Source organism: Oryza sativa, chromosome 7 (assembly GCF_034140825.1).
Source record: "Oryza sativa Japonica Group chromosome 7, ASM3414082v1".
NCBI classification, from domain to species: domain Eukaryota; kingdom Viridiplantae; phylum Streptophyta; class Magnoliopsida; order Poales; family Poaceae; genus Oryza; species Oryza sativa.
Window position 1 is genome coordinate 26,547,970 of NC_089041.1, and position 11,963 is coordinate 26,559,932.

The 11,963-nt window shown below is 41.5% G+C and overlaps 3 protein-coding genes across 4 annotated transcripts; 1 reads left to right on the plus strand and 2 right to left on the minus strand.

Annotated features, from left to right (window-relative positions):
• LOC4344016 (ras-related protein RABA5a) lies at positions 1–2,846 on the plus strand. Its single transcript, XM_015791781.3, has 4 exons — positions 1–277; positions 1,438–1,830; positions 2,032–2,359; positions 2,517–2,846. Exons 2-3 carry the CDS (start codon positions 1,491–1,493, stop codon positions 2,352–2,354), a joined length of 663 nt encoding a protein of 220 aa, XP_015647267.1. The 5' UTR covers positions 1–277; positions 1,438–1,490; the 3' UTR covers positions 2,355–2,359; positions 2,517–2,846.
• Positions 2,847–3,848: 1,002 nt separating this feature from the next.
• On the minus strand, positions 3,849–5,370 carry LOC4344017 (uncharacterized). The gene is made up of 3 exons (XM_015791780.3): positions 4,874–5,370; positions 4,409–4,790; positions 3,849–4,133 (listed from the first exon to the last, which is right to left on the minus strand). Exons 1-2 carry the CDS (start codon positions 5,285–5,287, stop codon positions 4,428–4,430), a joined length of 777 nt encoding a protein of 258 aa, XP_015647266.1. The 5' UTR covers positions 5,288–5,370; the 3' UTR covers positions 3,849–4,133; positions 4,409–4,427.
• A 755-nt stretch (positions 5,371–6,125) lies between these two features.
• Positions 6,126–8,587, minus strand: LOC4344018 (uncharacterized protein C24B11.05). 2 transcript variants are annotated; one of them, XM_015791779.3, is made up of 7 exons: positions 8,459–8,587; positions 7,655–7,720; positions 7,505–7,570; positions 7,317–7,414; positions 7,096–7,221; positions 6,700–6,957; positions 6,126–6,608 (listed from the first exon to the last, which is right to left on the minus strand). In XM_015791779.3, exons 2-7 carry the CDS (start codon positions 7,698–7,700, stop codon positions 6,369–6,371), a joined length of 834 nt encoding a protein of 277 aa, XP_015647265.1. In that variant the 5' UTR covers positions 7,701–7,720; positions 8,459–8,587; the 3' UTR covers positions 6,126–6,368. The 2 variants fall into 2 exon arrangements, with proteins under 2 accessions (XP_015647265.1, XP_066168581.1); XM_066312484.1 differs by having other exon boundaries at positions 8,510–8,584.
• Positions 8,588–11,963: the final 3,376 nt, after the last annotated feature.

The window sequence follows — 11,963 nt, forward strand, 5'->3', positions numbered from 1 at the left end:
AGCCCCAGCCCTCCGTCTAAACCGATCGCACACCCATCCGCCGGCGTCCTCAGCTCGATCTGCTGCCGAAATTCGGCGCGGCCGCCGCAGCATACACACTCTCCTCCCCTTCTTGACTCCCAACTCGCCGTCTCCTCCCTCCTCGCTGCTCTTGCCCCCGCCCCACGCGCGCGGTCCACTCCACCATCCCTTCCTCGTCTCCTCCGCTCCTCGCGCGTCAAGACGAGCCACCGCTGCCGATCTCCATCTGGCGAGCAGAGCAGAGGAGGGGATCTTGGTGAGCATCCCACATCCTCTTCCTGATTCATCTTTCTATCTCACCGCGGCTACTTTTGTCTGGAATTTGCGTGCTCGTTAACCCTAAGCTTCTCTTGTAGTAGATCTGGAAGAAGCTCTCCTCTTGATTTCAGAGCCTTAAACTTAGTACTACAAAGTAACAGTTTGTTCGTTTCTTTGTTCCCCAAAAACTGAACCCCCCATGTCCCAAGTTGGATCCGCCCCTGGGTGGTGGTGTTTTGTTTTTCCCTGCTCTGAATATGGCATGTTCAGATTTAACGGCACGTATGTATCTTAGTCCAATGTTGTGAAAGCATAATCCCATATCCAAAGATTTCTCCTTTCTTTCTCTTCTTCTTCCTGTTCTGTCCTCGATAGAGGGTTTTCTCTTGCAACTCAACTTGCTTTTATTTCTTCACCAGTTGTGTTGAAAATTTTCTAGTTTACTACTGTACTTGTCTTTTTTAGGAAAAACTTCGACATTACAGAATTTGCCTGATAATAGTAGCGTGCCTTTTAGCTGCTCTCTTCAAGAGCTGATCAGTCAGAGGAGACATTATTAACTATGCGGTTAAAAGGGGATTAATTTCCTTGCTGGTACACTAGAAAGGAAGATATTTTGCTAAAGGTGAAGCCTGCTCAAAGCAAAGCCGAATGGCACATGATGCAAGTTATGCAACACTACGCGAACTCATCCACAGTTGCTGTAACCTTCAAGTGCATAGACATTACCTGTCTGGAAACAGGCTGTACTTTTGTTCACAAGTGATTGAAAATTTTGCTTTTATTCAGACTTGCTTGTTTAGTATGCACTCCAGATATGAAAAACTCGCTTTCCCCGCGTTCTTATTCTAGGCTATTGGTTTACTTCCTGATCATGCATTATGATTCTTGATTGCTTTTGATACACGATTCTCTTCTTGGATGCATAATGTCTTACTGGCAGCAAACTATATTATGTGTATTAACATCTCTGGAGCTTAGCAGGGTGAAAACGAACAGTGTCTATCTACATTATCAAATTGACTTTTAGTTTGTGATTATTTGGCCTTATTCAAGCTATTCTGCATATGATATGTTTTGAGATGTTCTTATTATATTTAGATCATCCGCCTTTGTTCATACATTCATGTAAGTGTTCTCACTCTACAAACTTAATAGGTGTAAGTTTGTGAAGCATCAGAGGACAGTTGCATCAATAAAGTTGTCTCACGATGGCCTATGATGGAGATGAGGAACAAAGCCAGGATTATCTATTCAAGATTGTTCTACTTGGTGACTCTTCTGTCGGTAAATCAAATTTGCTGGCAAGATTTGCAAGGAACGAGTTCTATCCAAACTCTAAATCTACTATTGGAGTGGAGTTCCAGACACAAAAGTTGGTAATTGATGGCAAGGAAATCAAAGCTCAGATATGGGACACTGCTGGACAAGAGCGCTTCAGAGCAGTCACATCTGCCTACTATAGAGGAGCTGTTGGAGCCCTACTTGTTTATGATATTAGCAGGCGTCAGACTTTTGATAGTGTTGGTCGATGGCTGAATGAACTGCACAGTAAGAACCAGCATTTCACTTGATTTCTTCAGTATCAAGTTCATCCCTTTCAAAGCTTTTGCTTCCCCAGTTCGTAGTTGTTAAATGTGCTGCAGTGTTACATATTCGAAATCACTTGGACTAAAAACTTACTTGGTTTATGTTCTTTTTAGCTTCTTTCATAGCCTACCATATCTGACCCCTTCTTTTTAACTACGACAGCTCATTCCGATATGAATGTCGTCACAATTCTTGTTGGCAACAAGACCGATCTCAAGCATGCGCGTGAGGTGAGCACCGCAGAAGGCAAAGCTCTGGCTGAGTCACAGGGCCTCTTCTTCATGGAGACCTCAGCCTTGGACTCATCAAATGTCGCGGAAGCTTTCCAAACTGTAGTGAAAGAGATATACGGCATACTAAGCAGGAAGGTATTTCAATCTCAAGAGCAGAAGAGAAGCGAGCAGTCATTAAGCAACGGGAAACCCGTGATGCTGAGCGACTCCAACGAACCAACCAGTGGTGGGAGGTGGTGCTGTTCTTCATAGAGCCTGTAAGACACCTTCTCTTGCCTAACCTTGCTCTATCTCTACGACTCTACTCTTATGATATCAATCCTACATCGTGTTACCTTATTCGGCACCGCTCTGATGATCACCAAAACCAGAGATTCAGCGGCTTATCCTGATCTATTGCACGATGAATCGCAGGACCTGATGACAGAGCCCTGGTGTAATGCCATGGGATTGGGAGACACATCTGTCCATGTACTGCTTCAGGTTTGGTTTAGTGAAACAAACAGTGGTTCCCACCTTCTTCTCTAGAGGTAAGCTGGCTGAGTGAGGTTGGTTGTATGAAAAAGGCGTGTGTGCTTGCTTTCCATCAGAGGAAAAATCTCAATGTATAGTTCGATTGATCCCCTTTCTGAGGTATTGGGTATACGTGATTGTGTAAAGGAAAAAGTGTGACCAACTGGGCTGTTGTGTCATTCTCTCTACATCATTCTAGCCTTAGATTACTTGCTTTTTTGCCGTGCTTTAGCGATCTTGTATTCTTGTTGTTCTTCAGCTCAATAGCTCTACATACCTTACATGCGTCTTAGTGCAGCGAACTGCTAAACATGACAAGCAACAAAATGTATTTAAATATTATGCAACCTGGTTAGTGCTTGGCAAGTCGGCATTCAACCTTTAGCAGTTTATTGATTGCCAGGGACCACTGTCACAGTAACTGTCACTCTATGACACAATATCAGGGCGATTTTGCTAGTCCAACATTATTGGATTAGGCTAATTTCCATTTCGCAATTGCTAAATTCGATGGTTTTTTTTTGTGCAAAATCTCAAAACCAAGCCAGTTCATGTTTAATTTTATCCTTGAACAATCTTCTTCAAAACCATCTAGTATAGATGGCTGCCTCATTTCCCTGGGACATTTTACTATTTACCACTTTTAAGATGTGATATTTAATAATTTATCAAGTTCATGACATGTGAGCTTTCATATTGTTGGTAAATTGTTAAATGTCATATCTAAAAGTGACAAATAGTTAAATTATCTCCATTTCCCCATCTACCATGGATAAAGGGAGCAGCAGCAGGTGAGAAAGCAGCACACACAACATCTGCATCTGCATGGTATCATATCTCACCAAATTCAGGTACAGTACAGTCCACATCAAATGATGAGGACATTATTAGGGATATCGTCATGTTCTACTACTAGGAGCACCACCATCATGTCTTCACCAAATCATTGTAGCTCAATAACGACTGAAAGCAACCACGAAAGCTGACCGAAAGAACACCTTACCTGAAAGCCTGAAAACCGCAATGACGACTTCACTAATCAGCATCAGCGTACAATGCCACTGCTGCAATACTGCATCATCATCCTTCTCATGAACCGAAGAACAGTATTGGCACTGAATTACACAAGTTCATAAGGCCGTAAAAGTGGATGAAATGGATGGCGACGATCGCAATCTGTGTCGTTGCAAAAATGTTCAGCAGATTCAGTAGCAGTTGAATGCTTTTCCCCCCTTTTATGGCTCTCCAAATTTTCAGAAATATATTAAATCGTGGTGGTAGAGGAATATTGCACGAAGGCAAAGTCACAAGAAATGCTAGGAATATTGTGGTAGGATTTTACTATTACTAATCTAACTGATATCTGATGATTGATATTACATTATGACGAGACATTATGAGTTCATCGTCTCGCTACAATGAATAACTCACTCACTCACTGGCTGCGTCATAACTTTCCGCCTGTTCTTCGATAGCACAGGCTCTGTGAATTACAGAGCCAAATCTGAAGTCAAGTGCCTGAAAAAGTTAAAAATTGGATTTTTCATCGACAGGGATACTGCGATAAACAGAAGATGCACGCAAGCAGGTTGTGTTGATAGTTAGAACTAAAATCGTAAACATCAAACATGTTTTTTTTAACTAGATAATGGAAAGAAACACAGGCTCTATATCTCCAAGCTAAATTCTCTTGATGTACAGGAATTTAGAGAAGTAAATTCTCTAAATTCTCTTGATGTGGATTGGCAATAACAATAAATAATCAAACAGTAAATCAGGGGCAGTAATCTTACCACGATAGGAAGCTGTTCATCAAGCTGACGCTGAATTCCCCACTTTGCACTCACCATTCTTCAAACCGTCCTCCTCTGAATCATCAGCCGCAGCAATGTTTTCCTCTTCCTCCTCAAACTGATTTTCAATTTCAACGAGAACAAAATCATCGTCGTCCTGATTTGCGACGAGGACGAAATCCTCCTCCAGATCGTCGTCCTCCGACTCCGACTCCGACTCCGATCCGGCCAGCGCCGGCTCACCGCTCTCCTCGAGCAACCTGGCGACATCAGGATCGATGGCATTCTCGATCCGCGTCACCTCCACCTCCACCGCCGCCGCCGTCGCCGTGGTGGTCTCCTTACCGGAGGAGCCGATCCGAACGCGGCTCGCGTCGTAGGCCTGAATCGCAGAGGCGAGCAGGAGGATTAGATGCCGATGAGAATGAGATGGCGCGGCGGGTTCATATGAGATGAGAAGGAGACCTTGACGTCCACAGGGGGGCCGAAGTGCGCGCGGGCGTGGCGGCGGACGGGGAGGAAGGCGGCGGAGGCGCCGCCGCCGCCGGTGGAGGAGATCGAGGGGCGGATCTCGCGGAGGTGGGCGAGGTAGTCGTAGCCGTCGTCGGGCAGGCCGAGCTCCAGGATCTCGCGGCGGACGTGGTCGGGGAGGGGGCCCGTCTCGCCGGAGGCGGAGGAGGAAGGCGCGTCATCATCTCCCTCTCCCACCGCCGCGGCGGCGGCGCCGCCGAGAACGTCGTCGTCGGCGAAGCCCGGGACGTAGTAGGGGTTGTTGTCGACGCGGAAGAAGACGCGGTCGGAGGCGTCGGCGGCGCCGGGGCGCGGGCAGAGGCGGAACGTGGCGAAGTTGCGCGGCTTCCGGCTGCGTCCCCGGCCCATGGCGGCGGCGGCGGCGGCGAGATGAGATTGAGTGGTGGTGGCGGCGGTTGCTTGGTGGGGAAGAAGTGGGTGGAGGAAAATGCGGGGGACGAGGCGTTGTCTCGGCCTTGTTCTTATGAAATGGGCTGGGCCGAAATGAAGTTTTCGTTGAGCCCAAGTTAATCTGTTAGTATTTTTCTTTCTTGTTTCCTACGGAAAAATATGCAAATTTATCTTTACTTTCTTTAGATAATACTACGTAAAGAATTTAAACAAAATCCTAATAGAACAAATTTATCTTTCGTAAATCCTGATAGAATACAGATGTAACAAATTTTAAAATTTCCCAGAAAAAGTTGTACTCTCTCTCGCTCTAAAAATGTGTGTTTTTGTTATTGACGTATTACCTCTGTTAGTCTTTGATTTTTTTTGGAAATCAAACTTATTTAGATTTGATCAAATTTATATAAAAATATAGAAATATTTTTAACACAAAACAAAGAAGCTATTAAAATATATTGAATTTTAGATTTAATTGCTATAATTTTTTATAAGTTTGGTTAAACTTAAAGAAACGTCATAGCGGCTTAAGTATGAAATGAAACGGAGAGAGTAGTTTTCAATGTATATGTTTTACCATTATTTTCTCAAACCGTGTGTTTATAAAGACACTACAAATATAACTGTGATACAGTTTTTCTTCACAAATCTACCAACACGTTTTCTCTACATATTTTACATCCATTAATGAGATTTCGAGGTTTGACTGCGCGTCCTTCTGATAACGGATGTACTACTCTGCAAAGTTACTCAGTACAAACACTAATCCGCAGATAAGAAAGGGAAGAACAACAAAAGATTCACAAATGAGGCAATTCTTATTGATCCATTCATTCATTCACATCAGTAGTTCATTACATGACAGGTTCATTCATCACACAAATCACCGAGTACACCTCACGCCATTTTTCACCGTCTTCCTCCCTCTCTTGATTTTTGCAGTAAGCTAGTGTCATTGAGGAAAAAAAAATCATCCACTAATTAATTAATACCATGGGAAAGGGAGCATGCACGGCGACATGGAGGACGGCGTCTGAGCAGCTCAGGCGAGCACGGTGGTCTCGACGGCGGCGGAGCGGAGGTCGACGGCGGCCTGGGCCAGCTGGGCCTGGACGTGCTCGCCGGCGGCCTCCCACAGCTCCGGCACCGCCTCCTTGATGTTGTGGATGCTCTCCAGCGCCACGTCCGCCCCGGCCACCGCCGCCGAGCTCCCCACGATCACCGTGTGGAATCCGGCGGCCTTCCCGGCGGCGATGTTGCGTGGGCTGTCGTCGAAGAACACCTGCATGCACATATGATCATGAGAGTTTCTTTCAGAAATTCAGAGTTTCAGGCTTTCAGAGTTTCATCATCAGTTTTTGATTTGCTTTTACCGTCTTCATGGCGTCGAGCTTGGCGATCTCGATGACGGCTTCCATGGATTCCAGGGACGGCTTGCACAGGATCTTCCTCTTGCGATGAGAAGCTGAGCTGTCAGAACTGCTGCCTCCATCGGTACTGTCAGAGTCGTCTTCTTCAGGTTCAGTCGATGGGTTCAGAGTCTCGAAGCAGATGATCCCTTCGAAGCAATCCTCCAGCCCGAGCTTCTTCAGAACCGTCGCGGCGTGCGCCTTGTCAGAGTTTGTGAATATCTGCAGTTGATTATCACACACACAAATCATGCAGTGCAATCGTGTTCTGAGAAATGATTAAAATTTGAAATGCAGGTGATTTCTCTTGCTGACATGGTAGAAATTTGGATGCTGGAAAACTATCAGGTATCAACTTACAATCTTCCTTTGTGGCAGTGAAAGCAGTAGGTGCCTCAAGACAGGGTCAGGCTTCAGCTTCTCGTATGGCAATGTGCCATGAACACAAGCGTGGAAATCGTCATAGTCGAAATCATAACCCAAGACCTATAAAAAAATTAACGCAAAATTAAGAGACATAAATGGTATAGTATGCTAAAATTACTAAATAACCAAGGTGCAATGTGCTAGGACAGATATACCTTCAGTCCAGCCATTGTAGTTCCAAATTCCCTGTACAGATCAAGACACATCTTGGGAACAAGGCTCTCTTCAATCTGAAGCTTGTTCAGCATATAGTCTGAAATTTCATATATACCACTTATATGAACAAACAGATTTTACAGATCGCAAAATTTAGACAAATGTAAGTCTGAGAGCTTGATTTTACCTTGTATGTTCTTGCGGCAAGCTAAGTTGATTCCTAAGCTCAGTGGGTACAGAGTATCATCCATGTCTGTATATGTGTGACAGAATGTTAAACGTTCAGAAAGTTAGTGGCTGATAAGTAGATGGATGAAACTGTCAGGTAGGTACTTACCAAACAGCAAACAATCAAACTTGGCTCCAGCTGTGTAGGATTCCATCTTTACAGGTTTGCTAGAGCCTGCAATAAATTAACTGTGAGCACAGCAACCTTAAATCATTGAAAAATTGTATCATTTGCAAAAATAAAATGTTTATAGCATCATATTGTTATAAATATTACTCTACTTTTTTTTCCTGTTTCGATCGCATTTATTGGGAATTATAGTCCGTGCTATTATTATCTCCGGAAACTCAAAGGTTTGGTCTAGCAACACCATGGTCATGGTTATGGATCAGTCACATATCAACTAGTGTACAATACAAAAGAAGTTGCCAAATCAAACTATTAGATTGTCTCTGAAACAGCTGAAAACCGATGAAGTGTGAACAAGGGAAATACAGCCTTGCGACAATATGAACAATTAAGTAAGGGAAAACTCGAGTTATGCAAAGCATTCAGCGAATTTTGTAAGAAGAAATGGTGATCAAAACTAAATCTTTTCATAGAGACCAGTAAAAAAACTGTTTTCAGGTCTGTCCATGAACAATTAGACCAAAAAACATAAGAGAAAGCCATATGCAACTTGAAACTAGAGTAAGCTCAGAGAGGATCATGCTCGCTAATTGGTTCTCAAAGAAGCACTGAAAATAATCAAACTACATCAAGAACAAACTATAATGTCACCACTATCATCTGCTTAATTACAAATTACCAACTGTCTGAGAAAAGAAACGGAGGAAGAACACTGAAAGTCTGAAACAGCAGCAGAGAGAGAGAGAGAGAGAGAAAAAAAACAGCAAATGGACATGCATGTACCTAGATGCTAAACGGAAGCACAACACAATGCCCTGGTTGATTCCATCTCACCTAGTATCCTCTATTTATACTAATCGTTGTGCTTATTGGAAGATGACACATGGTAGAGACAGCAATGGGTGTCTGAAAGAAGCACATACACACATCTCCTCCACCACACAACCAGCTAAATTTATTCAGGTTTCTTTGCTTTATTATCTTCTGGGATTAGTTGCTTTAGCTGTCATTTTTCCATCAAGAGAGCATCAGAGAGTGCCATCCTACTCGGCCACCTGTATATGAGTACTCTCACAGTGTTGAAAGATTTGCCCAAGTTGAAAGCTAACTTTAGCTTGGATGCAACCGACATAGTTGATAATTGGACATGGGTGATGGTGATGTGGCCTTGTCGTTGCCATCATTACAATGGTGTGATTAAGGTGATTAAAACGCATGATACGTGCTGAATAGTGATTAATTTCTTGGAGTCACCCTGGCATGGACTTGTTTGGTAATGATGTGTGAAAAATGTTGAAGTGTTAGTACTAAAGTGTGTCTTCTCCTCGTGGAATTTTTTGGTGCAATGTACCGTGCAAATCACATCGCTTTCGTTCCATATCTGTGCTGTTGATGTGCCGTGGTGATGTGTTCAAGCTCAAGAGCTAACTGTTTTCAGTGTTAAGTGGAAAAAAAGCTCACTGTTTTCAGTGTCCTTTTTTGTATGTGCATCGCAGAGAAAAAAAAAAGCTGGGCTAAGTGGGTTCAGTGCACGCATGAGCTTCAGTTTAGAAGAGGAAAAAAGAAAGAAAGATATGTAATCTTATACTATTGTAATATGATATTCCTTTTGTTATATGCGTACCTTTCTTTGTTTTGGATTGTTCTCTGCGTACCAATCAACAGAACAATCAATCTGTTGAAACGACGATGAAACAATGCTTAATTGCTTCTACTTTGATAAACACCCTCTCTTGATTCTGGCTTGGTTTACTGTTGCCTCCTTCCCTTAGGAATTTATACCATAGATATGCTAATCCGAATCCGAATCGAATCCAAATCCTAATACTACTTAGATTAATAAGTAATTAGTTAGCAGTCCTTTTTTTTAATCAACTCTCGTTCACCTAGTCCTAATAGGATTAGAGTTACGTACTCCCTCCATCAAAGCAGCGTTAACTTTTTTAGATACGTTTGGCTATTCATCTCTATCTCTACTATTATAAAAACTAAAAATGTTTTTGTCTATATTTTGGTACGTCATCCGTATTTGAATCGGTTTTTAAGTTCGTTCGTTTTTGGAAATACAAATCCGTGTTTAAGTTGGATTTTAAGCTTGTTTCCTTTTAGAAGTACAGGAAATCTTTTGAAAAAACTCTCATGCTAACTTAAGATGAAATACGGACTACTAATTGCAACTCACTAAAAAAATGTCCAAGCGAATTCCCACAATGAATTTTACCCTAGCTAAACTGTATAGCAATAATAAAATTAAAATAGCATTTACCCGTTGTAACACATGGGCATATTTTCTAGTCTTTTTAAAAATTTTATATAATTATTATTTATTTTGATATGATTTGATTCATCATTAAATTTTTCTAAGCATAACTTGTATCTTTGTATGTTTGCAAAAAAAAAAAGAATAACATGGGTGGTTAAACGTATCTTAAAAAAATTAACAGCATCATATATTAAAAAATAAAGGTAATATTACAACATACTACCTCCGTTTCAGGTTATAAGACTTTCTAGCATTGTCCACATTCATATATATGTCAATAAATCTAGACACATTGACATATATATGAATGTGGACAATACTAGAAAGTCTTATAATATAAAACTTGACATATATATGAATGTGGACAATGCTAGAAAGTCTTATAATATGAAACGGAGGAAGTAATTCCTTACTCCAATCTTCCTTTTGTTCTCTGTAACCTAACAGACAAAACAAACAATCTGTTGAAACAAAACCCAATTTTCTTTATCACCGAGAAAAAGCAAATCCCATTTGTATGCCCTGCACTTACAGTTCATGAGGTTAGGTTGCATTAGGCACCAATTAGGCAATCTCTTTTTTCAGTACGATGCAAAAGCCTCAGTGGAGATGAGCAACCTGTCCACTGACGATGGCTTTATATACATATCGCAACTAACCCAGCTGCACAGAAACGAACTGTCTTTTTTCGGCTTAACCATGGGGAGACATGCCATGAGCTTCGTTGGTTGCGTTGGATCTGGACAGGTGTTCGTCCTCCTCTCTCCTTCGATAATTCGATTCCTGGCTAGACAAGCACCATGGGAGAAAGAAAAGGCAGAGTGCATTGCTGATACACACACCAACCTGTCCGTCACTCAACTCGCCCCTGATTCTCTCATCTGCACCTGCCTGACGAATCCGGCACGCTACTGGAACTGATTCAGAGAGATTAATTTGCTTTCTTCGGTTCAAAGTGATTGTAACCTGTTCTTGTTCTTGGTTTAAGACTTTCAGAGGAGGTTGAGGTGATCTAGTAGAAGCAGATGCTGATGAGATCATGAGAATAATCGATTTGTTGATGCTAGTAGCTTCTTTTGCTGGAGCAAACAACCTGAAAAATGACAAGCTTGAGGAGATTATTCTTTTTTTTCATGTTTTTGCGTCGATTATGCATTTTGCCAATCGCGAGGGAGGGGATGAAAGGGAAAGGAGTGGCGTAGGGAAAGTAGAATTTATTAGGCAGGCCACATTAAAGGCTTAGGCTTTTGGAAAGGGAATAATTAATAAAGTAACTAACATAAATTATTATTTAGTGGCAGAGAAACATCATCCTATAAGGCTACCATTATTATCATTCTATAAAAAATAAACGCGAATATTAGGGAATGATATAATATCAAATAAATAGAAGGAGTGAGACTTTGAACACAAGCCGGCGAGCTCACCACCTTGTGGAGTTAGCCGGAAGACCCCTGAATATTTATCAAAAGACCTAATATCATTATATGCCTATGAAATTATTTAGGGTCTAATTTTAGGGCCCTTTTAAATCACATAAATGAAAAAAAACGAAGAAATAGAAAAACACATGATTCTAGTAAGAATTTAAGTGCAAAACAGAGAATTAAAAAACACAAAAAAAACACACACAAATAACCGTTTGATTGAACTGCATGAAAACGCAGGAATCGAATAAAAGGGATAGACTCAAAAAAGAAAATTTTCAAGATGTTAAAGTTCTTATAAATTTTCTTCAAAATCTTTATAAGATTGTCTATTTCATAGGAATTTTAAATGATAGAATAGGATTCAATCCTTTGTTTTAAAGACTTCCATAGGAAATATTTCTGTACGATTGAAATCCCACAAAATATTTTTTTCCAACAAATCGGGGCCTTTATTAAGCTATGAATTGCTAGATATGGTAAAAACTAAGAAGACGACAGATAATCTGAGCAGCGAGAAAATGATGTCAAGGTAAAAGAAAAATGGAAATACAGCAGTTGTACTAATATCTTTTGATGTTGTAGGAAGACACAAGTG

Bases quoted from the DNA above. Each gene is read 5' to 3' on its own strand.
- LOC4344016 (XM_015791781.3), top strand. From the start codon at position 1,491: ATGGCCTATGATGGAGATGAGGAACAAAGCCAGGATTATCTATTCAAG. The intron at 1,831-2,031 runs GTAAGAACCAGC...TAACTACGACAG, and splicing joins ATGGCTGAATGAACTGCACA to CTCATTCCGATATGAATGTC.
- LOC4344017 (XM_015791780.3), bottom strand. From the start codon at position 5,287: ATGGGCCGGGGACGCAGCCGGAAGCCGCGCAACTTCGCCACGTTCCGC. The intron at 4,791-4,873 runs GTCTCCTTCTCA...TCTGCGATTCAG, and splicing joins GCCCCCCTGTGGACGTCAAG to GCCTACGACGCGAGCCGCGT.
- LOC4344018 (XM_015791779.3), bottom strand. From the start codon at position 7,700: ATGGAATCCTACACAGCTGGAGCCAAGTTTGATTGTTTGCTGTTTG. The intron at 7,415-7,504 runs GTAAAATCAAGC...ATGAAATTTCAG, and splicing joins TTGCCGCAAGAACATACAAG to ACTATATGCTGAACAAGCTT. The intron at 6,609-6,699 runs GTAAAAGCAAAT...ATGTGCATGCAG, and splicing joins AGCTCGACGCCATGAAGACG to GTGTTCTTCGACGACAGCCC.